The 24915-nt window shown below is 42.2% G+C and overlaps 3 protein-coding genes across 3 annotated transcripts; all 3 read left to right on the plus strand.

Annotated features, from left to right (window-relative positions):
- The first annotated feature begins 983 nt into the window (after positions 1-983).
- Positions 984-5698, plus strand: LOC139908752 (flavin-containing monooxygenase 5-like). Its single transcript, XM_071895553.2, has 10 exons — positions 984-1069; positions 1547-1732; positions 1926-2114; positions 2351-2516; positions 3119-3261; positions 3363-3559; positions 3724-3871; positions 4058-4265; positions 4381-4453; positions 4545-5698. Exons 2-10 carry the CDS (start codon positions 1601-1603, stop codon positions 4957-4959), a joined length of 1671 nt encoding a protein of 556 aa, XP_071751654.2. The 5' UTR covers positions 984-1069; positions 1547-1600; the 3' UTR covers positions 4960-5698.
- Positions 5699-11283: 5585 nt separating this feature from the next.
- LOC139908747 (flavin-containing monooxygenase 5-like) lies at positions 11284-16470 on the plus strand. Its single transcript, XM_071895547.2, has 9 exons — positions 11284-11415; positions 11939-12127; positions 12269-12434; positions 13549-13691; positions 13793-13989; positions 14161-14308; positions 14480-14687; positions 14803-14875; positions 14985-16470. The coding sequence occupies exons 1-9, from the start codon at positions 11284-11286 to the stop codon at positions 15397-15399; spliced, it is 1671 nt and encodes a 556-aa protein (XP_071751648.2). The 3' UTR covers positions 15400-16470.
- Positions 16471-18861: 2391 nt separating this feature from the next.
- LOC144539676 (flavin-containing monooxygenase 5-like) lies at positions 18862-24048 on the plus strand. Its single transcript, XM_078285556.1, has 9 exons — positions 18862-18993; positions 19517-19705; positions 19847-20012; positions 21127-21269; positions 21371-21567; positions 21739-21886; positions 22058-22265; positions 22381-22453; positions 22563-24048. Exons 1-9 carry the CDS (start codon positions 18862-18864, stop codon positions 22975-22977), a joined length of 1671 nt encoding a protein of 556 aa, XP_078141682.1. The 3' UTR covers positions 22978-24048.
- Positions 24049-24915: the final 867 nt, after the last annotated feature.

Raw genomic sequence — 24915 nt, forward strand, 5'->3', positions numbered from 1 at the left:
TTCTTTCTTTTTTCTTTTATGTAGGTCAAGAGGGTCCGGGCCTAAGATGAGAACTTTTGGATCCATGGGAATCCTTACAGACTAAATGTCTTCCAACATCGAGATCACCTCCTGCAAAAACTTCTTTATTGTATCACACTCCCATACACAATAATGTAAAAATATCCCACTGAACTTCACTACATTAGAAGCAGCAGTCTGGGATATTTCTATTATATTCATGCATGTTTGACAGGAGTCGAAGTAAGTATGCATCAATTGAGAGTCGCTCTTGACCAGAAACTAGAAACCACACCTTCTCCCACCTTTTTGTTGGATTTGGTATGTATTTCCTTTGTGAAAATGGATTTTACCCTAAAAAAAAAAAAAAAAAAGAAGTGCAGCAATGGGTTTTGTTTTTCCTCCAGACTGGTGTGTTCATGGGTTATCTGGAACATTATTTATCTGTAATCCCTTTTCTCTGCATATATTGATGTGGAAATGCTTTACTACTGATGACTTTCTTGTATTTATCTATTCTATTAAATTCTAGAGATTCCTGAGATTAGTTAGAGTGCAGTTTCATTCTTGGACACTAGTATGCGCCTGCCGTCTGGTTCTCGGTCCACCACATTATATAAGAAGCCTACATGCAAAAAAACATGTTCACACCCCAGAAAAGAGACACACCCACCCCTCTTAAAAGGAACTTCCATATTCCCAGTAGCTCATGTTAAATATAATCTGGGTCCTATAGACCTTTGACTTGGACTCCAAAACTAGATGAGATGAGGCCATTCCACATATTTCTATAGCAACTCTAGGTGGCTTTCCCTTTGTTGTTCATAAACAGAAGCAGATTTTGGAGAAAATATACAGCTTGTATTTTTTTGTCTCCAATTCAGCATTGCTTATAACCTTCATTTATTGTGGGAACAGCATGCTTACTATCTGATCAGTTAATTTCGCGTCCAGTCAAACAAGGCCATGACGTTGCAGTGAACCAAAGGTTAGTTTACTGTCCCTTCTTCCGCCCACTGCCTTGACTTGTGCAACACGAACAACTTTCTTGTTCGCATCTTCGCAACAGGTAAGACAGTTATATTATCATCTGCCGCTGCAACCTGTAGGAATATCTGCAATGCACGAACGTAGATACGATCGATCATAACATTTTGCATAGATGTAAGATAGAGACTTTTAAGAAATACAGTTGTGCAGGCAGACAGAGCGACACCATGAAAACTCAGTTGGCCATAAACAGTTAAATAGTGTGTTCGTACCGTGAACACTTGAACGCGACCGTGAACATTACGCTACAAGGATTAAAGTTTACGGTTGGTCGCGATATAGCGTTGATATCAAAGCGCACCGTATCTGATATCATGTAGGGCTAAAACTCTACTATATCTAGTTACATATTAACTTGTGTGCTCGATTCTACCAGTTCATGCAAGGTAGCATATCCAAGTCCCCGCTGTAAACAAAGTACAGTCCATAAAAAGAAAAGCAGATCTTGGTAATGACTAACTTCTGTTGCTCCGTTCATGCACCCCCTTGTTATTAGAGAAGACATTTTCAGACTGAGCCGGACCGTCCTGTGCAGGGCTAAAGCTAAAGCATGACCCGGCGTGTGGCAGTGGTTGGAGGGGGCAGTTCAGGTCTGGCCTGTATCAAGAGCTGTCTGGATGAGGGGCTGGAGCCTGTCTGCTTCGAGAGCAGTGATGACATCGGCGGCCTGTGGAGGTTTAAGGTGAGTCACACTCTGCAGGCTGCAGGTCCCTTCCCTTACTGTCTCCTTTCATCTCCATCAACCGCGCCAATATGGGAGACTCAAACGGGTGGTAACATTACATATACCAAGGAGTTACACTCTGAACCAACTGGATATTTAATAAATAATGTTGAAGTTAATGTTTTTTCTCCTAATGGCTGTCCTATCCCAGGAGAACCCAGAGGCAGACAGAGCCAGCATCTACCACTCTGTCATCATCAACACCTCCAAGGAGATGATGTGTTACAGTGACTTCCCCATCCCCGCACACTTCCCCAACTACATGCACAACTCCCTCATCATGGACTACTTTCGCATGTATGCCGATGGCTTCCAGCTCACCAAGCACATACGCTTCAATGTAAGAATTAAGTTGAGTTTTTATATCCTTGAAATAATGTATAATTTTCACCTCAATCTCAGATGTGAAATGTCACTGAGTTCAGTATGACTGAAGGATATGCCAAGCCAAGAACATAGGAAAAGTATGCTATTATGTTCAAACCCACATAATTGCACTTAACAGAGTTAGGGATAAGAAACCTGTGCTGGCTTGTGTTCTGTAATCAGCTCTCTTTCTGCCTCTCTGTTTCTCAGACCAAAGTCTTGCAGGTGAAGCAGAGATCTGATTTCTCTCGTTCAGGCCAGTGGGATGTTGAGACGGAGAACAAGGATGGAAAGAAGGAGCAACACATTTTTGATGCTGTGATGATCTGTATCGGACACCACTGTCACCCCAACTTGCCTCTCCATGATTTCCCAGGTACCACACTTGTAGTAGAACCTGTTGTAGAACACTATTGAGAGAAATTATGTTCTTTAAGAATCAACTTTTCCCACATTATGGCAAGACTACCCCCATTTTCATATCTATGTGGTTGCATAATGTCAAGGTGAGGTAGCCACCACCCAAAGAGAAAACTGAATGTCAGTATTGTGGTCTCAAAGTTGCCCTATATGTCATCTTAATCTGGTTTAATCTCTATATGGAATCCTTTGATGAAATCATAATAGATGGGTTAAACCAGGATCCTGTATTAAACTTAACTCAGGTTAATAAACAAGTCATGGACACTGGAAGATTTTTTATTTTTTAATTTCTGCTTTATAGACAGTAGACAGTACAGTTGAGAGACAGGGAAGGGGGAAGAGAAGGTTGGATGACGTGACAAAGGTCCAAGGCCAGATTCGAACCCAGCCTCCCCAGGGTTCCAGTGAATTTCTTAAATGTCACTAATCTAGATTTTCTTTTACAAATCTAAATCACCCACTGCACACTGAACCTGTAATGAAACTGAAAACCTGTCATGAACTCTCCTGGCAGCAGATGTGTGTATTGGTAACAACTCTGTGTCTATCTTTCAGGCATTGACACATTCAAGGGAAAGTACTTCCACAGTCGGGACTACAAGACTCCTGAGGAGTGGAGGAACAAAAAGGTTGTAGTGATTGGAATAGGAAACTCTGGAGGAGACATAGCTGTGGAACTGAGCAGAGTCACCAAGCAGGTTGGTGTCACATATGGATCCTCAGAGGCACACAAGACTCTAATCTTAACCTTATTCAGGTACTGGCATTATGGCCGACTCCCCATGTCTTCTCTCCCCAGCTTTACCTGAGCACTCGGAGGGGAGCCTGGGTTCTGAACCGAGTTGGAGACAACGGCTTGCCCCTGGATATGACCTTCAACAGGATGGCAACTTCTCTGCAGAGCATCCTTCCCTTTGGTTTATTCTGCAGCCTGGGAGAGAGCCAACTCAACAAAAGATTCAACCACAGTCTGTACAATCTGAAGCCAAAACACAGGTAGTTTTATCAATTTCTGGCCATTTCTCGCTGTATTATTCAAATAGCTGCACGTGATTTCTTTTATTTAAAAATGAATACAAAAATGTATAAAAATAGCATGCATCAAATTGTAGTATCATTACTTATCAATCTGTTAAAATGAATCTGAATATGAATCTCAGGTTGTTCAGCCAGCATCCCACAATGAATGATGAGCTGCCCAACCGCATCCTATCTGGAACAGTTCAGGTGAAACCCAACATCCGCAGATTTCAAGGATCCAGCGTGGAGTTTGAGGATGGGAGTGTTGTGGAAGATATCGACTTAGTGGTAGGTGTAATCGTAACAAGTGTGTACACGCACACCAAACACACACGCACACACACACACACACACACACACACACACACACATACACACACACACACACACACACACACACTTCCTTACACACACTTTCATTGGACAACAGTGCCATGCAGTAGCATGTTAATGAGATGACTCCCTCTCTTGCAGGTATTTGCCACAGGTTACAGCTTTTCCTTTCCATTCCTTGCCTCACAAGTGCTGTCAGTGTCTGGGAACAAATCAACACTGTACAAGTATGTTTTCCCCCCTGAGTTGGACCGCCCCACGCTGGCTATCATTGGGCTAGTGCAGCCACTGGGAGCCATTATGCCAATCTCTGAGATGCAGGCCAGATGGGCCACACGTGTCTTTAAAGGTGACACATGTTCTTTAAAATGTGAACTTTTTCACATCACTTTACCCCCACAGAAATACTTGAGGTCGAAGTAGGACATTTACTCAATTGTCAACTCTGTTCTCATTACATACAGGCTGTAACAAGCTTCCTTCAATGGCTGTCATGCTGAAGGATGTTCAGTGCAAGCGGGAGAGCATGGCTGCAAGGTACTGCAGTGGATTTATTCAATTCAATGATTGTCTATTTAGGATCTAAAAGATACCAAGTCAACATGTTTGGCTCTGGTCTCTTTCTCAGGTATGTTACCAGCCAGAGACACACCATCCAGGTTGACTATATCAGCTACATGGATGAGATAGCAGAGCAGGTGGGGGTTCGACCCAGCATCCTGAGGCTGCTACTGACGGATCCCAGGCTGGGACTGAGTGTGATCCTGGGTCCCTGCACTCCATACCAGTATCGTCTTAGAGGGCCAGGAAAGTGGGCTGGGGCCCGTCAGGCCATCCTCACTCAATGGGAGAGAGTGGCCCAACCCATGAAGACCAGACCGTCTGATCAGCCCGAGCCCAAGCGCTCCTTTATGTTGCCTCTGATTCTGTCGGCCGCTGCCCTGGGCCTGGCTGCCTATTTCAGCAGGAGCAGCCTGCCAGCCTTCCTACAAGAGCCCAGTGCACTGCTGGACTGGATGAAGGGCTACCTGCCTGCACAGTGACCTGCAATTAATACACATCAGCTCAGATTATGACTGTATCATATATGGCTGACTTGCTTGCAGGCTCTTTTAATAATTAACATACTAATCATTAGTATACAGTTTCTTCAACATTATTACTTCAATATTTTTCTACATTATCCCCATCTCCATGAATGATTCATAAACCAAGATACAATGATGCCACCTAGTGGAGGCTTCAGAGTGCAGCTGATGCACTGCTTGAAAAAGCTCTCTTTCCTTCCTCCTCGCCCATTCTGCAGATGCCCTCAATAAACTGCATGATTGAAGTATGTAAATAATAAGATGGTGGTGGAGGGAACAGCTAAGCATCACTTATGCCAAAACAAAGTAGATTCAAACAGAGTATAGTTGGAGTATTTGGAGTTTTGTTTTTTTGTTATTTTTTCTTTTGTTGGCCTATGGGCCTTGACTAATTGTCAGAGAAATATAGATTTGAAAATAGATATAGTGAGCAGGCCTATTGTTCATTGTACATAGTCTATGTCCAACTTCAATTAAATTTTCTCAAATAAAGGTAAGGGATAAAATATATAATTGGCCATAGACATTGTATGGTTACACTTATGATGTCGCTATTAACAATGGCAGTAACCAATGCATTCAATGGCTACATTTTAATTACTACTTTAAAAAGGATAATCAAAACAATTAATTGTTTTATATCTTTATTTACTCATCAGGGAAGGCATAAACTCTTATCTCTTTTTTTGCAAGTGGGCACTTTAATAAATATGGTTCTTTAAATGGGGTCAAGATAGTCAGAACTGTCAGTTGCATTCTGGTCATAACATTTCTGGCTCAGTTAATTTAATAAACGGTCTTATACCTTGTATCCCAGATGTTTGTGTAATTTTTTGAAATGATAAGGGGTTTAAAAAGGAAAAGTGTTACCTAGACTGAGTCTAATTAATCGTGAGGTTGTATCTTAACTCATCCAGCAAAATATCAGGCACTAAAATGTTCAGCAGTAAGCTGCAGCCCTTTAAAATTGAAAACCATGTTTGTTTGCATTTAATCAGCAACGGAGACCACAAGACAGCCATATATTTTTGCTTAACATTATGCTCTTTATTGACTCAATAAAAGTTAGAGAATATCAAAACAACTTTATAGTGTCATGAACAGGACAGCGCTAACAAAATTACACGACAAGTGTGCAATTATACTTCAAACACGTTTCAAGAAAAAATCAAGGACAACAAAATTTAGGTTTGACAGGAAATATTCTTCTAAGATCTGTGCAGAGACACCTCAGAGGGTCAGTCCCCACTGCCTTTTTTACTGTTCACCCAAGTACATGTTTCAGATGAACATTTTGAAAGGGATGTCAAATCATGTGCAAAAAGAAATTAAGATCTTGCATATTGTTAAAAAAAAAAAGAAGTAACAATCCAAACTGCCAACTGATGAAAAAAACAACTGTCATTTAGGTGCAAAAGTGACAAAGTTCTGAGAAGACAAAGCCACACCTGGCGTGGTTGTAAACAATTATTCATAGCCATAGATTAGCAGGACGATGATCTGATCACAGGTAGTAGACCAGGGTGGCCAAAGGAGGGTAACCCATGGCTGAGAGGCAAAACATAGTTTAATACAGGCAATGTAGAAAGAATGATGAATGCATGTGAATAACAAATCACAATAAAACAAGACAATAAAACAAGTCATTTCCTCATTTAGACCAGAGGGTTGAAGTGTTTTGAGATTTTAAAAAAAGAAAAATCTCAAAACCATTTGCATTCAGCTTTCCTCTCTTCTCGGACAATGAATTTGTTTGATAGCTGTCAGTCAAAGCAGATACATTCTTTCCTCCTTAGTGCATGTCAAGAAGAGATCAAACACCCTCTCAACAGTGAAGTCACTCTTGGTGTCTGTCATCAAATCACACCAGGCAAGGCCAGTGAGCCCAAGATGGCCCTGGACTTGCCAGTAATACTGATGGTTTTTCTTAAGCTTTGCTTGACCCCCAGACAACTCAGTGTGCTTTGCCTCCGATATATTGTCAATATCAGGGCACTTGACTTCCAGGCCATAGGGAGGATCCTTGGTTGGGTCCACGACCTTATCATCAGCACTCCCTCCAAGATGAGCATCAGGGTCGATGATGAGAACATATTGAAAAACATTGACATCAAAGGTCTCTGCAAAGGTCTCTGCTTAGTCTGATAGACACCCTTGATGATCCTGGCAGAGAGCAACTTTGTTGTGGACTCTGACCTCACATGGCAGGTTCATAAAACATCATGTATAAACAACACATGTTCTGTGTTTGTGTAAATGTGTATTGATTGGTAATAAACAAATTTGGGGATAAAATTAATTACCTCCATATGCTCTGTACAGGATTGCACATAGTTGGTACGTAGTTGCTTTAGGCTTGTGCACCATAAGCTCATCCACTGGCTCTGGAATGATGCCCTTTGTGGGAGGTGTAGAATTAATTTTGTCTTTGAGATGGCATTGGAAGTTACTGTATGGGATCCAAGCCAGCTATATAGTGTCTTTCATTCTAAAAAACTGATCATAGGCCATTTGTTTTTCTTTTCATGTGGGTGGGGGCCTCTGCAACAACAACAGCAGGATACTCCCACCCCACCCCCAGTTAAAAGCGTTTTGATAGGCTCGGGACTAGAGCAGGTTTGATCTCCACCAATCCTGACCATATCACCCCATACGGGTGTGTGGTTTATTGTGAGGACTGCAAAGTTTTGAACAGACTAATCGGAGTTGATGAAGATATAGTAAAAAGGTAAGAGAAGAAAACCCCACCTCTCTCTTTCTCTCTCTCTCTCTCTCTCTCTCTCTCTGTTGCTGGGATTTGTCTGTGTCTGTGTTTTATGCTGATATCGTAGCCTAGCTGTAGAGAACAGGAGGCAAAATTATGTTTAGTCGCTCCCCTCAATAAAAAAAGAGCAAATAATAAATCATGACGGCAATTGACATCTGTCAATCAAAAATGCGTTGTTTGATTGTTGTAATCTGCGTTTAAACTCTGTCATCAAATATGGCCAAAATATGTGTTTGGGGCACATGCACAGCGTTAACATCAGGTACTGTGTTTTGAGGGAATATATTTTACCTTTCCACAAATAAATACATAGATAAATAAATTAGAAAAATGTATAAGACACTTAAGATCGCCATAAGAAGAATATGATGACACTTTTTTCTTCCTTTTTTTATTTTCTATTCTGACTCTATTTAGTTGGCTAAGTAATGTTTGTTCATCTATGCTCTCTGTGCTATTGATATGACTGTGTTTCTGAGGATGTGCTTGAGGATGAGTGTATAGATCTACTGCTCCAGTGAAATCATACAGGAAAGCAAGGTCTCCAGATATCAATAAATTCAATATGGAATGTAACAATGAACAGGCATATAAGTATAATATTGTTGCTGAATGATACTGAATTACAGTTAGGTTACCCAGGTTTGAGCTCTATACACCCACATCCGTGCGCACAGGCTTACTATTAACTAGCTAACCTTGCATGATATAGGGGAGAGCGGGGTAAGATGAGCCAGAGCAGAGCCTAAACATTTTTTACTCAAGATATTTCCTCCTGCCAAAGAAAGGGCGGCGCGGGATCCGTTCGGTCCTGGATCTGCACACCCTGAACAAGCGTCTCAGGGAATACAAGTTTTGTATATGCTCGCACATGCATCCCTTCTGTGTTTCGTGCGCCCGGGCAACTGGCTCACTTCCATCAACCTGAAAGATGCATACTTTCATATCCCGATATATCCTCCACACAGGAAATATCTGAGATTTGCTTTTCCGGGCATAGCATACGAATACCTGGTGCTGTCTCTAAGCCTGAGTGTGTTTGTGAAATGAGGCGGTTCTGGCTCCGCTCAGGCAGCAGGGGGGATCCGCTTAGCCACATACCTAGACGACTGGCTCCTGCTGGCATGCTCGGAGGCTACGGCTCACACACACATACTTATGGCTCACCTGGCCAAATTGGGTTTTATAGTGAACAGGGAAAAGAGTGCACTGACTCCAGAGCAGCAACGGTTAAATTTGTTGTGTCCGGTGCATGCTTTGGATGTGTACTTGGACAGAACTAGTGATTTTAGGAAAGGGGACCAGTGGTTTGTGTCCTGGGTTAAGACCCACTTGGGTAAGCCCGTTACGAAACAAAGGCTTTCTCACTGGATAGTGGGGGCTATTGCACTGGCCTACTTGAGCATGGGTCTTCGGGCCCCAGCTTACCTGCACACTCCCAAGGGGTTTGGCAACTTCCTGGGTCCTGTTTCGGGGGGTCTCTATTCAGAATATCTGCGCTGCAGCTAGCTGGTCCTCACCTCTCACATTACATAAGTTGGATGTCACTGCTCCGAGTCTTGCTCATGCCGTCCTGAGCATGGGCTCTTCAGTGGAGTAGTCGGGCTCTAGTCCAACATCTGGGAGTTTGGCAGTCAGTCTTCGAGATAAGCTTATCTGGCAATACGGGAGTCTCCATATCCCATAGTGAGACATTGAAACGAATGCTATGCTACCCCAGTTCTCTGTGTAGCATGAGTGGGATGTCTCACCAGACCACCCTTCTTGCTGTTGGGCTGAAGTGAGAAGAGGGGTGCTTATTTTGAATGACGCGTGACGCCGATTTAAAAGTAGGAGGGTCCTACCTCCTACCAGTCGTGACGCAGACGTCACAACTGCCAGCCATTCAGGGCTGGCGTAGTGGAATAAGTGCTTCTGAGAATATGCGGGGGGCGTATCCCATAGTGAGACATCTCACTCATGCTACTTGGAGAACCGGGGTTACGCAAGTAACCTAAAGTTTCATGAGTATCATTCAGCAACAATATTATACTTTCTATGCCTGTTCATTATTACATTCCACAGTCCAAAATGAGACAGCAGTAGCATCCACGGCTTTGTAAACAATCAGCTCTTGTCTTGCGATTGGTCACGCATTAACCCCTGCCCCCCCCATACACACACACACAAATAAACAGTATTTGTGGATGTTTAAACTGTTGCGCTTTTATTTTTTTATTTTGAAGGCGTCGCCGCTAGTACCACTTCCTACCTTGAGTGACAACAAAGACATCAAATCAGTCACAACAAAGTACGGACCTACCTTTTCCGTTTTCTGTGAAACTTTTGCTGTTGAGTTTTTGAATTTGTTGAGCTGTTTTGTGAAATGTTATGTTTTCGGTTTTGTGAAATGTTGTGTTATGTGTTTTGTTAATTTGTTTTGTGAAATGTTGTGTTTTCGGTCTTGTAAATTGTTTTTTGAAACGTTATTGTGTTTTGCACTTCAGGGCCACCGTAGTATGCAGCTAAACGAAAGAAGAATGAAAATACAATTTCTTAAAAAAAAAGTGGTCCCTTGGCTTAATTTGCCCCAGGGTGGGGGTAAGTTGATCCTGGTAAGGGGGTAAATTGAGCCGCTCACTTAAAATGTTCTTGCATGTCATTTTGTAAACCAACCTGAGTTAAATGTGACATTGCTTGACATTACAAGTAACATTACTTGAAAAGTCTTGAAAATAAAAGATTCAAAGCCAAATAAAAAAAAACTAAATGCAAATGTGTTTCGTGAACAAACTGCAATCCAACAGCAACAAATAGACTTTGTGTACACTCTTTGTGTACTTTGTGTAGGCTATTAAACATCCATTTCAATATTCCATGATTTCCATACTTCCATGACTAATAAAGGCTATAGTGGCTACTTGTTGAAATTAAACATGTTAAAATCACACATAGGCAACACAAACTAGACTTGTGAACATGGAAAGAAAATATAGGTAACAGGGACTGCGATGACATGTTTACATACCTATCTGTCTACTTAATTCTTGCACATACCCTGGCTGTGAAGCCACACCTACTCAGTATTCCATCTATCCAGGCTGCAGGGAAATACAAAATCCAACTCTACTCTTGCACTGATTCAGTTAAGGGCCACCCATTCTCATGACACCTTAATGGAATGGAATTATCTTCCTAAATGCCTGGTCACATGATACATGGTGCTTACCATTGCTAGGATACAGGAGGTGGCTCAACTTACTCACTGGCTTATCTTACCCCACCCTCCCCTATATTTTTTTCCCCTTGATAGATGCTGCACAAGACAGTTGTCCACAATTGTATCCCTCTGAGTAAGCTTGGAATAGTTTTCAGACTATAACAACTTTTTGACTGCCTTTCAATTAAAAGTCTATTCCAGTGTTGCATTATTGAGTAAGATTACCTGGTCATATATGCATGCATGCCTTTGTTACTAGAGAAGACATTTTCAGACTGAGCCGGACCGTCCTGTGCAGGGCTAAAGCTAAAGCATGACCCAGCGTGTGGCAGTGGTTGGAGGGGGCAGTTCAGGTCTGGCCTGTATCAAGAGCTGTCTGGATGAGGGTCTGGAGCCTGTCTGCTTCGAGAGCAGTGATGACATCGGCGGCCTGTGGAGGTTTAAGGTGAAAGTGCCCATAGTTGTAGAAATTGATTGTTCTTCTTGTCTCACCCAAGGAGTTATACTATGAACCAACTGTTTGCACTGCATATTTAATAATGATGATTATGATAACATGAAATTCATATTTTTTCTCCTCCAGGCAGGGGCGGAGCTTGCCTTTCATGCATATGGATGCAAGCTATAGTTGAGATCTGTCTTCCCAACCATGTTATAGGTGTAAAAGGGCAAAAATAATAACCTATCAGCATACTGAAATTACAGTTAAATTCACAACTATTATGCTACAGAAAATGCAGCACTGATTCCCAGTGGCCTGTCAAAACAGCATGAGCGTTTTGCCAAAATTTAACATATTTTTCTATATTTCATCTTTGCAAAACTGTCAATGACTGTGTTTATAAAGGTTGTAAGAGTGAATTGGCAACAGAAAATAGTTGTTGATTGTTCAGAATATGCTTACTATGCATTATATTATGAATTATGTTTATGCACCTATTCAAATTCCACTTATGGTCCTATCCCAGGAGAACCCAGAGCCAGACAGAGCCAGCATCTACCACTCTGTCATCATCAATTCCTCCAAGGAGAGGATGTGTTACAGTGACTTCCCCGTCCCCGCACACTTCCCCAACTTCATGCACAACTCCCTCATCATGGACTACTTTCGAATGTATGCCGATCGCTTCCAGCTCAACAAGCACATACGCTTCAATGTGAGGATCCTTCACTAACTTCCTGTCTACAATTAAGAGTTTTTATATCCTTGAAATGGATGCTATTATATTCAAACCCACGTAATTAACAGACTTAGGGTTAAGAAACCTGTGCTCTCTTTCTGCCTCTCTGTTTCTCAGACCAAAGTCTTGCAGGTGAAGCAGAGATCTGATTTCTCTCGTTCAGGCCAGTGGGATGTTGAGACGGAGAACAGGGATGGAAAGAAGGAGCAACACATTTTTGATGCTGTGATGATCTGTATCGGACACCATTGTCACCCCAACTTGCCTCTCCATGATTTCCCAGGTACCACTCAAAAAAAACCTCAACTCCTTCGAGGACAGTTAGTGCTGTAGAGCACTATGGAGAGAAATTATATTCTTTAAGAATGAACTTTCCTCACAGTGTGTAGGAGCATGTTATGGCAAGACTATATACTATAATTATCAAGTCAATGTGGTTGCATAATGTCAACAGAAATCAGGTAGCCTCCACCCAAAGAGAATACTTAATTGTGATTGTCAGTATTGTGTCCTTAACCAACCTTTCCCTATATGAAATTTTATTTTACACTTTGATTTGGCTTAAGTTCCCTATATGAAATACTGTTATGAAATCATAACAGATGGGTTAAACCAGGATCCTCTATAAAACTACCCAGGCTAATAAACAAGTCATGGACACTGGAGGAAATATTTTTCTTTTGTTTTGGAATGGTTTGAGTGTGCGGCCAGCTGCATTGTCTTTTTCAGATATAGATCAAAGTCACTGTCTTACAGATGTAGACTGTCTAACCATTTCTATCTGTTTCAAATGAAAAAGTTGATTCAACAACTGGTGGGGGAAAGGGAGTGGGGGCGAAAAAACAACTGAGGTTCCTCATGGACCGGGGTGTCTGTTAAGCGGGGTCACACACTGACTGCCGCCTGTGGAAACACACACAGGAGAGGGGGTGAGACTCAATTCAGGTAAGAGAGAAAGCAAACAGTCCATCCGTCCACTACCCAAGTCTGTTATCCTAATTGCATTCATAATTCAATCCTCCGTGATTGTCCACTTGTCCAAAACAGTATTCAGTCAAGCCACAAAATTCCTCAAAGATACAGTTTGCTGGGCTGTTGGCTGCTTATCACACCGGGGATTCAGTGCACCACCTTCCTCTCCAAGTTCTGCAGGAGGACTGAGTTGCTTTTATGCAGGCAGGAGCTGATTGGTAATCTGCACTGTCTGTGGTCCTGCATTGCCTTTGTGGAGCACCCCAGCCTCCCCAGGGCTTCACAAAGTGCATTTCTTAAAAGTAGTTAACCCAAATGTTTTAATCAAATCACTGCAATCAACCAGTAATAAAACTGAAAAACTGTCATGAACTCTCCTGGCAGCAGATGCGTGTATTGGTAACAACTCTGTGTCTATTTTTCAGGCATTGACACATTCAAGGGAAAGTACTTCCACAGTCGGGACTACAAGACTCCTGAGGAGTGGAGGAACAAAAAGGTTGTAGTGATTGGAATAGGAAACTCTGGAGGAGACATAGCTGTGGAACTGAGCAGAGTCACCAAGCAGGTTGGTGTCACATATGGATCCTCAGAGGCACACAAGACTCTAATCTTAACCTTATTCAGGTACTGGCATTATGGCCGACTCCCCATGTCTTCTCTCCCCAGCTTTACCTGAGCACTCGGAGGGGAGCCTGGGTTCTGAACCGAGTTGGAGACAACGGCTTGCCCAGGGATATGACCACTAACAGGATGGTAACTTCTCTGCAGAGCATCCTTCCCTTTGGTTTATTCTGCACCCTGGGAGAGAGCCGGCTCAACAAAAAAGTCAACCACAGTCTGTACAATCTGAAGCCAAAACACAGGTAGTTTTATCTATTTCTGTGCAATTGTATTTACAGCTACAGTAAAGCTGTATTATTCAAATAAGTAGCTGCATGCCATTTATTTTATTAATTAAAAATACCTGTGGTATGCATCAAGTTGAGTATCATTACTTATCAATCTGTTAAAATGAATCTGAATATGAATCTCAGGTTGTTCAGCCAGCATCCCACAGTGAATGATGAGCTGCCCAACCGCATCCTATCTGGAACAGTTCAGGTGAAACCCAACATCCGCAGATTTCAAGGATCCAGCGTGGAGTTTGAGGATGGGAGTGTTGTGGAAGATATCGACTTAGTGGTAGGTGTAATCGTAACAAGTGTGTACACACACACCAAACACACAGGCACACCAAACACACGCACACACGCACACACACACACACACACACACACACTTCCTTACACACACTTTCATTGGACAGCAGTGCCATGCAGTAGCATGTTAATGAGATGACTCCCTGTCTTGCAGGTATTTGCCACAGGTTACAGCTTTTCCTTTCCATTCCTTGCCTCACATGTGCTGTCAGTCTCTGGGAACAAAGCATCTCTGTACAAGTATGTTTTCCCCCCTGAGTTGGACCGCCCCACGCTGGCTATCATTGGACTAGTGCAGCCACTGGGAGGCACTATTCCAATCTCTGAGATGCAGGCCAGATGGGCCACACGTGTCTTTAAAGGTGATACATGTTCTTTACAATGTGAACTTTTTCACATCACTTTACCCCCACAGAAATACTTGAGGTTGAAGTAGGGCATTTACTCAATTTTCAACTCTGTTCTCATTACATACAGGCTGTAACAAGCTTCCTTCAATGGCTGCCATGCTGAAGGATGTTCAGTGCAAGCGGGAGAGCATGGCTGCAAGGTACTGCAGTGGATTTATTCAATTCAATGATTGTTTATTTAGGATCTAAAAGATCAAAAGGACCAAGTCCTGTTGTCCACAACATGTTTGGCTCTGGTCTCTTTCCCAGGTATGTTACCAGCCAGAGACACACCATCCAGGTTGACTTTATCAAGTACATGGATGAGATAGCAGAGCAGGTGGGGGTTCGACCCAGCATCCTGAGGCTGCTACTGACGGATCCCAGGCTGGGACTGAGTGTGTTCCTGGGTCCCCCTACACCGTACCAGTATCGTCTTAGAGGGCCAGGAAAGTGGGCTGGGGCCCGTCAGGCCATCCTCACTCAATGGGAGAGAGTGGCCCAACCCATGAAGACCAGACCGTCTGATCAGCCCGAGCCCAAGCGCTCCTTTATGTTGCCTCTGATTCTGTCGGCCGCTGCCCTGGGCCTGGCTGCCTATTTCAGCAGGAGCAGCCTGCCAGCCTTCCTACAAGAGCCCAGTGCACTGCTGGACTGGATGAAGGGCTACCTGCCTGCACAGTGACCTGCAATTGGAGCACATCAGCTCAGATTATGACTGTATCATATATGGCTGACTTGCTTGCAGGCTCTTTTAATAATTAACATACTAATCATTAGTATACAGTTTCTTCAACATTATTACTTCAATATTTTTCTACATTATCCCCATCTGAATGGATCATAAACCAAGATACAATGATGCCACCTAGTGGAGGCTTCAGAGTGCAGCTGATGCACTGCTTGAAAAAGCTCTCTTTCCTTCCTCCTCGCCCATTCTGCAGATGTCCCCAATAAATATTGTAAGTTGCTTTGGACAACAGCTTCTGCTTAATAACATAATGTAAATGTAATTTAAACTGCATGATTGAAGTATGTAAATACTAAGATGGTGGTGGAGGAGCAATACCTATGCTAAAACAAAGTAGTTTCAAACAGAGTATGAAATATGTCCAAAATAATGTGCTTGGGGCACATACACATCTAGCAGTAACATCAGGTACCTGCAGTGGTTTGAGGGCTATACATATTTTATCTGTCCACAAATAAGTCATTTAGAAAAATGTAGAAGACACTTGAAGCTCAGTAAGAGCACCATAAGAAGAATCATATATTTGATTACCCTTTTTTCTTCCTTTTTTGTGATTTTCTATTCTCACTCTATTTAGTTGGCTAAGTAATGTTTGTTAATCTATTGACAGTGCTTACTGTGCTATACACAGCATTGATATGACTGTGTTTTTGAGGATGTGCTTGAGGATGAGTGTATAGATCTACTGTTCCAGTGAAATCATACCAGAAAGCAAGGTTTCCAGTTATCAATAAATTCAATATGGAATGTAATAATGAACAGGCATAGAAAGTGTAATGTTGTTACTGATGAAACTGAATTACAGTTACCCAGGTTTGAGCTCTATACACGCACATCCGCGCACACAGGCTTACAATTAACTAGCCAACCTTGCATGTTATATTTTTTTTCTCTCTTGATAGATCACAATCTGCTGCACAAGACAGTTGTCAACAGTTGTAGTAAGCTTGGAATAGTTTTCAGACTATAACAACTTTTTGACTGCCTTTCAATAAAAAGTCTCTTCCAGTGTTGTATTATTGTGTAAGATTACCTGGTTAGAAACCTTTCACCACCACTTCTACCTTTTACCCAGGTCATTGCTTTGGTATGAAAGGGGCTACAGTTTTATTCTAAGCATAAAGTCAGCATAAGCTTTGTTATGTGATGACTGCTGTAAGCAAGGAAATTTGTGTATCCGGTCAGCTGCGAGTGTGTAATTGTGTGATGTGTAAGTTATAGGGCCACACATTTCTTGTTTAGGGCCACCAAAACCCTGGGGCCGGCCCTGAGTCCATTGCTGACAAAATGCATCACTTGCTTCGTCAAACTGCGGTTAAAGGAATAGTTCACCCAAAAATGAAAATCCTGTCATCATCTACTCATCCTCATGCCAAATGAAACACAGGTGAAATTTGTTAGTCCATATAACACACAGGGAGGTTGCCAGCACAACTTCGTAGCAGCCTTCTCCAAAACAACTGAAGTCAATGGGGACCTGTTCTTTAGAGTTCCAAAACAAAAACAGCCAAACAATCACACTATGAATAGAAAGACCTATACACCATGATTTGTTGCAAATCAATCAACTGTAGTTAAGATTTGCACTAAATTATGGTGTAAATACAGGTCTTTTTGGAACTCTGAAGAACTGGTCCCCACTGACTTCAGTTGTTTTGGAGAAGGCTGCTATGGAGTTGTGCTGGCAACCTCCCTGTGTGTTATATGGGCAAACTTCACCTGTGTTTCAACTGGCATGAGGGTGAGTAGATGATGACAGAATTTTCATTTTTGGGTGAACTATTCCTTTAACTGTTCTTGGCCATAGAATCGAAGCAACATCAGAGCAAGAGGGGACTGGAGAGTCATACTTTAATGTGGATCACATTTCATTCAGTTACACACTACATATAGAGTTCTAAGTTTCCTTATGTTGCACTGAACCAGTTATAAGAATCTGAAATTCGAAGGAAGCAGGATATCGGACATCCTTGTCTCACTTGTTTTTTGATTGAGAATCCACCAGAAGTGCTGGAATGTAGCATTACAGAGCTGTTGGTGTCTTCATAAAACATTACCCGTAGGAAATTATGACCAAAGCCAAAGCGTTCAAGAATCTGAAATAGAAAGCTGTGTTCTATAGTGTCACATGCGTTATAAAAGTCCAGACAGAGAATCAGTGCTTCAGACTTTATGAAATGTGCATAATCCAGATCTAATATGTGCCTAATATCACAGCTAATGTGTCTTTTTGACATGAATCCTGTCTGAGTTTAATTTATAATTTGGTTCAAATGACTATTTAACCTGTCGGCACAGAGTAAATGGAGGGGTTTATAGTCAATGTTTAAGAGGTACTGTTAATGTTTAAAGTTAGTGCAAACATTTATAACCTGTTCACTAATAATAATAATTATAACCTTTATTTGTATAGCACTTTTCATACACAACATGCAGCTCAAAGTGCTTTACATCAATAAAAGGCAGATAAGAGACAGATAAAAAGATAAAATTCATATAAAAGAACAAGCAAGATGCATTGCATTAAAAGAATCAAATCAAGCAAAATAGAAATATAAAAGAACACAACAAATACTCCCACTTTTAGATACACATTAGCCTATAGCCTACATACTGACACCGTGACACTGGTTCCTTATTCTTGGTTTAAGGGAGTGAAGTGTCAGATTGGCTGTATCTAAATGTGTGTACTGCAGACTCGCGGACTGAACCCTTGCAGACTATGGTTTTAGATCAGCATGAATCCGTGAGTTTGCAAGGGTGCAGGGTTGTGACTCTGCATAAAAAGCTGCTAATGGGGCCTTACATCTTATCATCATATCCGTAGTGCAATGACCAGTAGGAAATCTCACTAGTAAATTCTGTAAGATAGCAGAAGTCCACATAGAGTCCCCCAAAAGTCTGCGTGAGAGCCTTACAGAGTTGATTAATTTTGGTAAGGGACAGCCCGAACCCCTCTTGGACTTCACAGGAACGTGCCACAAAGTCAGCAAGTCCAGGGAAGTCTGGACTTTTGGATTCAGCAACTGACTGACTGACCTGACTTTGCCGTCCCTATAGCCCACAGCGCAGCCATGCTGCTACGCATCATGAGAAAATGGGTTCACACCACAACCTCCAGGTAGGTCTGAAAATGTCTGTCAAAATGCGACCACATCTTGCTACATATTAACTTATATGTGTTGTGTTCTACCAGTTCATGCAAGGACAAAGGTCAATGGAGTAAACATGAACATAGCCAAGTCACTGCTGTAATCAAAGTACAGTCCATAAAAGGAGAAAGCAGATCTTAGTGATGACTACTTAGTTGACCTATTGCTCCACGCATGCCTTTGTTATTAGAGAAGACATTTTCAGACTGAGCCGGACCGTCCTGTGCAGGGCTAAAGCTAAAGCATGACCCAGCGTGTGGCAGTGGTTGGAGGGGGCAGTTCAGGTCTGGCCTGTATCAAGAGCTGTCTGGATGAGGGTCTGGAGCCTGTCTGCTTCGAGAGCAGTGATGACATCGGCGGCCTGTGGAGGTTTAAGGTGAAAGTGCCCATAGTTGTAGAAATTGATTGTTCTTCTTGTCTCACCCAAGGAGTTATACTATGAACCAACTGTTTGCACTGCATATTTAATAATGATGATTATGATAACATGAAATTCATATTTTTTCTCCTCCAGGCAGGGGTGGAGCTTGCCTTTCATGCATATGGATGCAAGCTATATTTGAGATCTGTCTTCCCAACAATGTTATAGGTGTAAAAGGGCAAAAATAATAACCTATCAGCATACTGAAATTACAGTTACATTCACAACTATTATGCTACAGAAAATGCAGCACTGATTCCCAGTGGCCTGTCAAAACAGCATGAGCGTTTTGCCAAAATTTAACATATTTTTCTATATTTCATCTTTGCAAAACTGTCAATGACTGTGTTTATAAAGGTTGTAAGAGTGAATTGGCAACAGAAAATAGTTGTTGATTGTTCAGAATATGCTTACTATGCATTATATTATGAATTATGTTTATGCACCTATTCAAATTCCACTTATGGTCCTATCCCAGGAGAACCCAGAGCCAGACAGAGCCAGCATCTACCACTCTGTCATCATCAATTCCTCCAAGGAGAGGATGTGTTACAGTGACTTCCCCGTCCCCGCACACTTCCCCAACTTCATGCACAACTCCCTCATCATGGACTACTTTCGAATGTATGCCGATCGCTTCCAGCTCACCAAGCACATACGCTTCAATGTGAGGATCCTTCACTAACTTCCTGTCTACAATTAAGAGTTTTTATATCCTTGAAATGGATGCTATTATATTCAAACCCACGTAATTAACAGACTTAGGGTTAAGAAACCTGTGCTCTCTTTCTGCCTCTCTGTTTCTCAGACCAAAGTCTTGCAGGTGAAGCAGAGATCTGATTTCTCTCGTTCAGGCCAGTGGGATGTTGAGACGGAGAACAGGGATGGAAAGAAGGAGCAACACATTTTTGATGCTGTGATGATCTGTATCGGACACCATTGTCACCCCAACTTGCCTCTCCATGATTTCCCAGGTACCACTCAAAAAAAACCTCAACTCCTTCGAGGACAGTTAGTGCTGTAGAGCACTATGGAGAGAAATTATATTCTTTAAGAATGAACTTTCCTCACAGTGTGTAGGAGCATGTTATGGCAAGACTATATACTATAATTATCAAGTCAATGTGGTTGCATAATGTCAACAGAAATCAGGTAGCCTCCACCCAAAGAGAATACTTAATTGTGATTGTCAGTATTGTGTCCTTAACCAACCTTTCCCTATATGAAATTTTATTTTACACTTTGATTTGGCTTAAGTTCCCTATATGAAATACTGTTATGAAATCATAACAGATGGGTTAAACCAGGATCCTCTATAAAACTACCCAGGCTAATAAACAAGTCATGGACACTGGAGGAAATATTTTTCTTTTGTTTTGGAATGGTTTGAGTGTGCGGCCAGCTGCATTGTCTTTTTCAGATATAGATCAAAGTCACTGTCTTACAGATGTAGACTGTCTAACCATTTCTATCTGTTTCAAATGAAAAAGTTGATTCAACAACTGGTGGGGGAAAGGGAGTGGGGGCGAAAAAACAACTGAGGTTCCTCATGGACCGGGGTGTCTGTTAAGCGGGGTCACACACTGACTGCCGCCTGTGGAAACACACACAGGAGAGGGGGTGAGACTCAATTCAGGTAAGAGAGAAAGCAAACAGTCCATCCGTCCACTACCCAAGTCTGTTATCCTAATTGCATTCATAATTCAATCCTCCGTGATTGTCCACTTGTCCAAAACAGTATTCAGTCAAGCCACAAAATTCCTCAAAGATACAGTTTGCTGGGCTGTTGGCTGCTTATCACACCGGGGATTCAGTGCACCACCTTCCTCTCCAAGTTCTGCAGGAGGACTGAGTTGCTTTTATGCAGGCAGGAGCTGATTGGTAATCTGCACTGTCTGTGGTCCTGCATTGCCTTTGTGGAGCACCCCAGCCTCCCCAGGGCTTCACAAAGTGCATTTCTTAAAAGTAGTTAACCCAAATGTTTTAATCAAATCACTGCAATCAACCAGTAATAAAACTGAAAAACTGTCATGAACTCTCCTGGCAGCAGATGCGTGTATTGGTAACAACTCTGTGTCTATTTTTCAGGCATTGACACATTCAAGGGAAAGTACTTCCACAGTCGGGACTACAAGACTCCTGAGGAGTGGAGGAACAAAAAGGTTGTAGTGATTGGAATAGGAAACTCTGGAGGAGACATAGCTGTGGAACTGAGCAGAGTCACCAAGCAGGTTGGTGTCACATATGGATCCTCAGAGGCACACAAGACTCTAATCTTAACCTTATTCAGGTACTGGCATTATGGCCGACTCCCCATGTCTTCTCTCCCCAGCTTTACCTGAGCACTCGGAGGGGAGCCTGGGTTCTGAACCGAGTTGGAGACAACGGCTTGCCCAGGGATATGACCACTAACAGGATGGTAACTTCTCTGCAGAGCATCCTTCCCTTTGGTTTATTCTGCACCCTGGGAGAGAGCCGGCTCAACAAAAAAGTCAACCACAGTCTGTACAATCTGAAGCCAAAACACAGGTAGTTTTATCTATTTCTGTGCAATTGTATTTACAGCTACAGTAAAGCTGTATTATTCAAATAAGTAGCTGCATGCCATTTATTTTATTAATTAAAAATACCTGTGGTATGCATCAAGTTGAGTATCATTACTTATCAATCTGTTAAAATGAATCTGAATATGAATCTCAGGTTGTTCAGCCAGCATCCCACAGTGAATGATGAGCTGCCCAACCGCATCCTATCTGGAACAGTTCAGGTGAAACCCAACATCCGCAGATTTCAAGGATCCAGCGTGGAGTTTGAGGATGGGAGTGTTGTGGAAGATATCGACTTAGTGGTAGGTGTAATCGTAACAAGTGTGTACACACACACCAAACACACAGGCACACCAAACACACGCACACACGCACACACACACACACACACACACACACTTCCTTACACACACTTTCATTGGACAGCAGTGCCATGCAGTAGCATGTTAATGAGATGACTCCCTGTCTTGCAGGTATTTGCCACAGGTTACAGCTTTTCCTTTCCATTCCTTGCCTCACATGTGCTGTCAGTCTCTGGGAACAAAGCATCTCTGTACAAGTATGTTTTCCCCCCTGAGTTGGACCGCCCCACGCTGGCTATCATTGGACTAGTGCAGCCACTGGGAGGCACTATTCCAATCTCTGAGATGCAGGCCAGATGGGCCACACGTGTCTTTAAAGGTGATACATGTTCTTTACAATGTGAACTTTTTCACATCACTTTACCCCCACAGAAATACTTGAGGTTGAAGTAGGGCATTTACTCAATTTTCAACTCTGTTCTCATTACATACAGGCTGTAACAAGCTTCCTTCAATGGCTGCCATGCTGAAGGATGTTCAGTGCAAGCGGGAGAGCATGGCTGCAAGGTACTGCAGTGGATTTATTCAATTCAATGATTGTTTATTTAGGATCTAAAAGATCAAAAGGACCAAGTCCTGTTGTCCACAACATGTTTGGCTCTGGTCTCTTTCCCAGGTATGTTACCAGCCAGAGACACACCATCCAGGTTGACTTTATCAAGTACATGGATGAGATAGCAGAGCAGGTGGGGGTTCGACCCAGCATCCTGAGGCTGCTACTGACGGATCCCAGGCTGGGACTGAGTGTGTTCCTGGGTCCCCCTACACCGTACCAGTATCGTCTTAGAGGGCCAGGAAAGTGGGCTGGGGCCCGTCAGGCCATCCTCACTCAATGGGAGAGAGTGGCCCAACCCATGAAGACCAGACCGTCTGATCAGCCCGAGCCCAAGCGCTCCTTTATGTTGCCTCTGATTCTGTCGGCCGCTGCCCTGGGCCTGGCTGCCTATTTCAGCAGGAGCAGCCTGCCAGCCTTCCTACAAGAGCCCAGTGCACTGCTGGACTGGATGAAGGGCTACCTGCCTGCACAGTGACCTGCAATTGGAGCACATCAGCTCAGATTATGACTGTATCATATATGGCTGACTTGCTTGCAGGCTCTTTTAATAATTAACATACTAATCATTAGTATACAGTTTCTTCAACATTATTACTTCAATATTTTTCTACATTATCCCCATCTGAATGGATCATAAACCAAGATACAATGATGCCACCTAGTGGAGGCTTCAGAGTGCAGCTGATGCACTGCTTGAAAAAGCTCTCTTTCCTTCCTCCTCGCCCATTCTGCAGATGTCCCCAATAAATATTGTAAGTTGCTTTGGACAACAGCTTCTGCTTAATAACATAATGTAAATGTAATTTAAACTGCATGATTGAAGTATGTAAATACTAAGATGGTGGTGGAGGAGCAATACCTATGCTAAAACAAAGTAGTTTCAAACAGAGTATGAAATATGTCCAAAATAATGTGCTTGGGGCACATACACATCTAGCAGTAACATCAGGTACCTGCAGTGGTTTGAGGGCTATACATATTTTATCTGTCCACAAATAAGTCATTTAGAAAAATGTAGAAGACACTTGAAGCTCAGTAAGAGCACCATAAGAAGAATCATATATTTGATTACCCTTTTTTCTTCCTTTTTTGTGATTTTCTATTCTCACTCTATTTAGTTGGCTAAGTAATGTTTGTTAATCTATTGACAGTGCTTACTGTGCTATACACAGCATTGATATGACTGTGTTTTTGAGGATGTGCTTGAGGATGAGTGTATAGATCTACTGTTCCAGTGAAATCATACCAGAAAGCAAGGTTTCCAGTTATCAATAAATTCAATATGGAATGTAATAATGAACAGGCATAGAAAGTGTAATGTTGTTACTGATGAAACTGAATTACAGTTACCCAGGTTTGAGCTCTATACACGCACATCCGCGCACACAGGCTTACAATTAACTAGCCAACCTTGCATGTTATATTTTTTTTCTCTCTTGATAGATCACAATCTGCTGCACAAGACAGTTGTCAACAGTTGTAGTAAGCTTGGAATAGTTTTCAGACTATAACAACTTTTTGACTGCCTTTCAATAAAAAGTCTCTTCCAGTGTTGTATTATTGTGTAATATTACCTGGTTAGAAACCTTTCACCACCACTTCTACCTTTTACCCAGGTCATTGCTTTGGTATGAAAGGGGCTACAGTTTTATTCCAAGCATAAAGTCAGCATAAGCTTTGTTATGTGATGACTGCTGTAAGCAAGGAAATTTGTGTATCCAGTCAGCTGCGAGTGTGTAATTGTGTGATGTGTAAGTTATAGGGCCACACATTTCTTGTTTAGGGCCACCAAAACCCTGGGGCCGGCCCTGAGTCCATTGCTGACAAAATGCATCACTTGCTTCGTCAAACTGCGGTTAAAGGAATAGTTCACCCAAAAATGAAAATCCTGTCATCATCTACTCATCCTCATGCCAAATGAAACACAGGTGAAATTTGTTAGTCCATATAACACACAGGGAGGTTGCCAGCACAACTTCGTAGCAGCCTTCTCCAAAACAACTGAAGTCAATGGGGACCTGTTCTTTAGAGTTCCAAAACAAAAACAGCCAAACAATCACACTATGAATAGAAAGACCTATACACCATGATTTGTTGCAAATCAATCAACTGTAGTTAAGATTTGCACTAAATTATGGTGTAAATACAGGTCTTTTTGGAACTCTGAAGAACTGGTCCCCACTGACTTCAGTTGTTTTGGAGAAGGCTGCTATGGAGTTGTGCTGGCAACCTCCCTGTGTGTTATATGGGCAAACTTCACCTGTGTTTCAACTGGCATGAGGGTGAGTAGATGATGACAGAATTTTCATTTTTGGGTGAACTATTCCTTTAACTGTTCTTGGCCATAGAATCGAAGCAACATCAGAGCAAGAGGGGACTGGAGAGTCATACTTTAATGTGGATCACATTTCAT

This window comes from Centroberyx gerrardi, chromosome 9 (assembly GCF_048128805.1).
Source record: "Centroberyx gerrardi isolate f3 chromosome 9, fCenGer3.hap1.cur.20231027, whole genome shotgun sequence".
Taxonomy (NCBI): Eukaryota; Metazoa; Chordata; class Actinopteri; order Beryciformes; family Berycidae; genus Centroberyx; species Centroberyx gerrardi.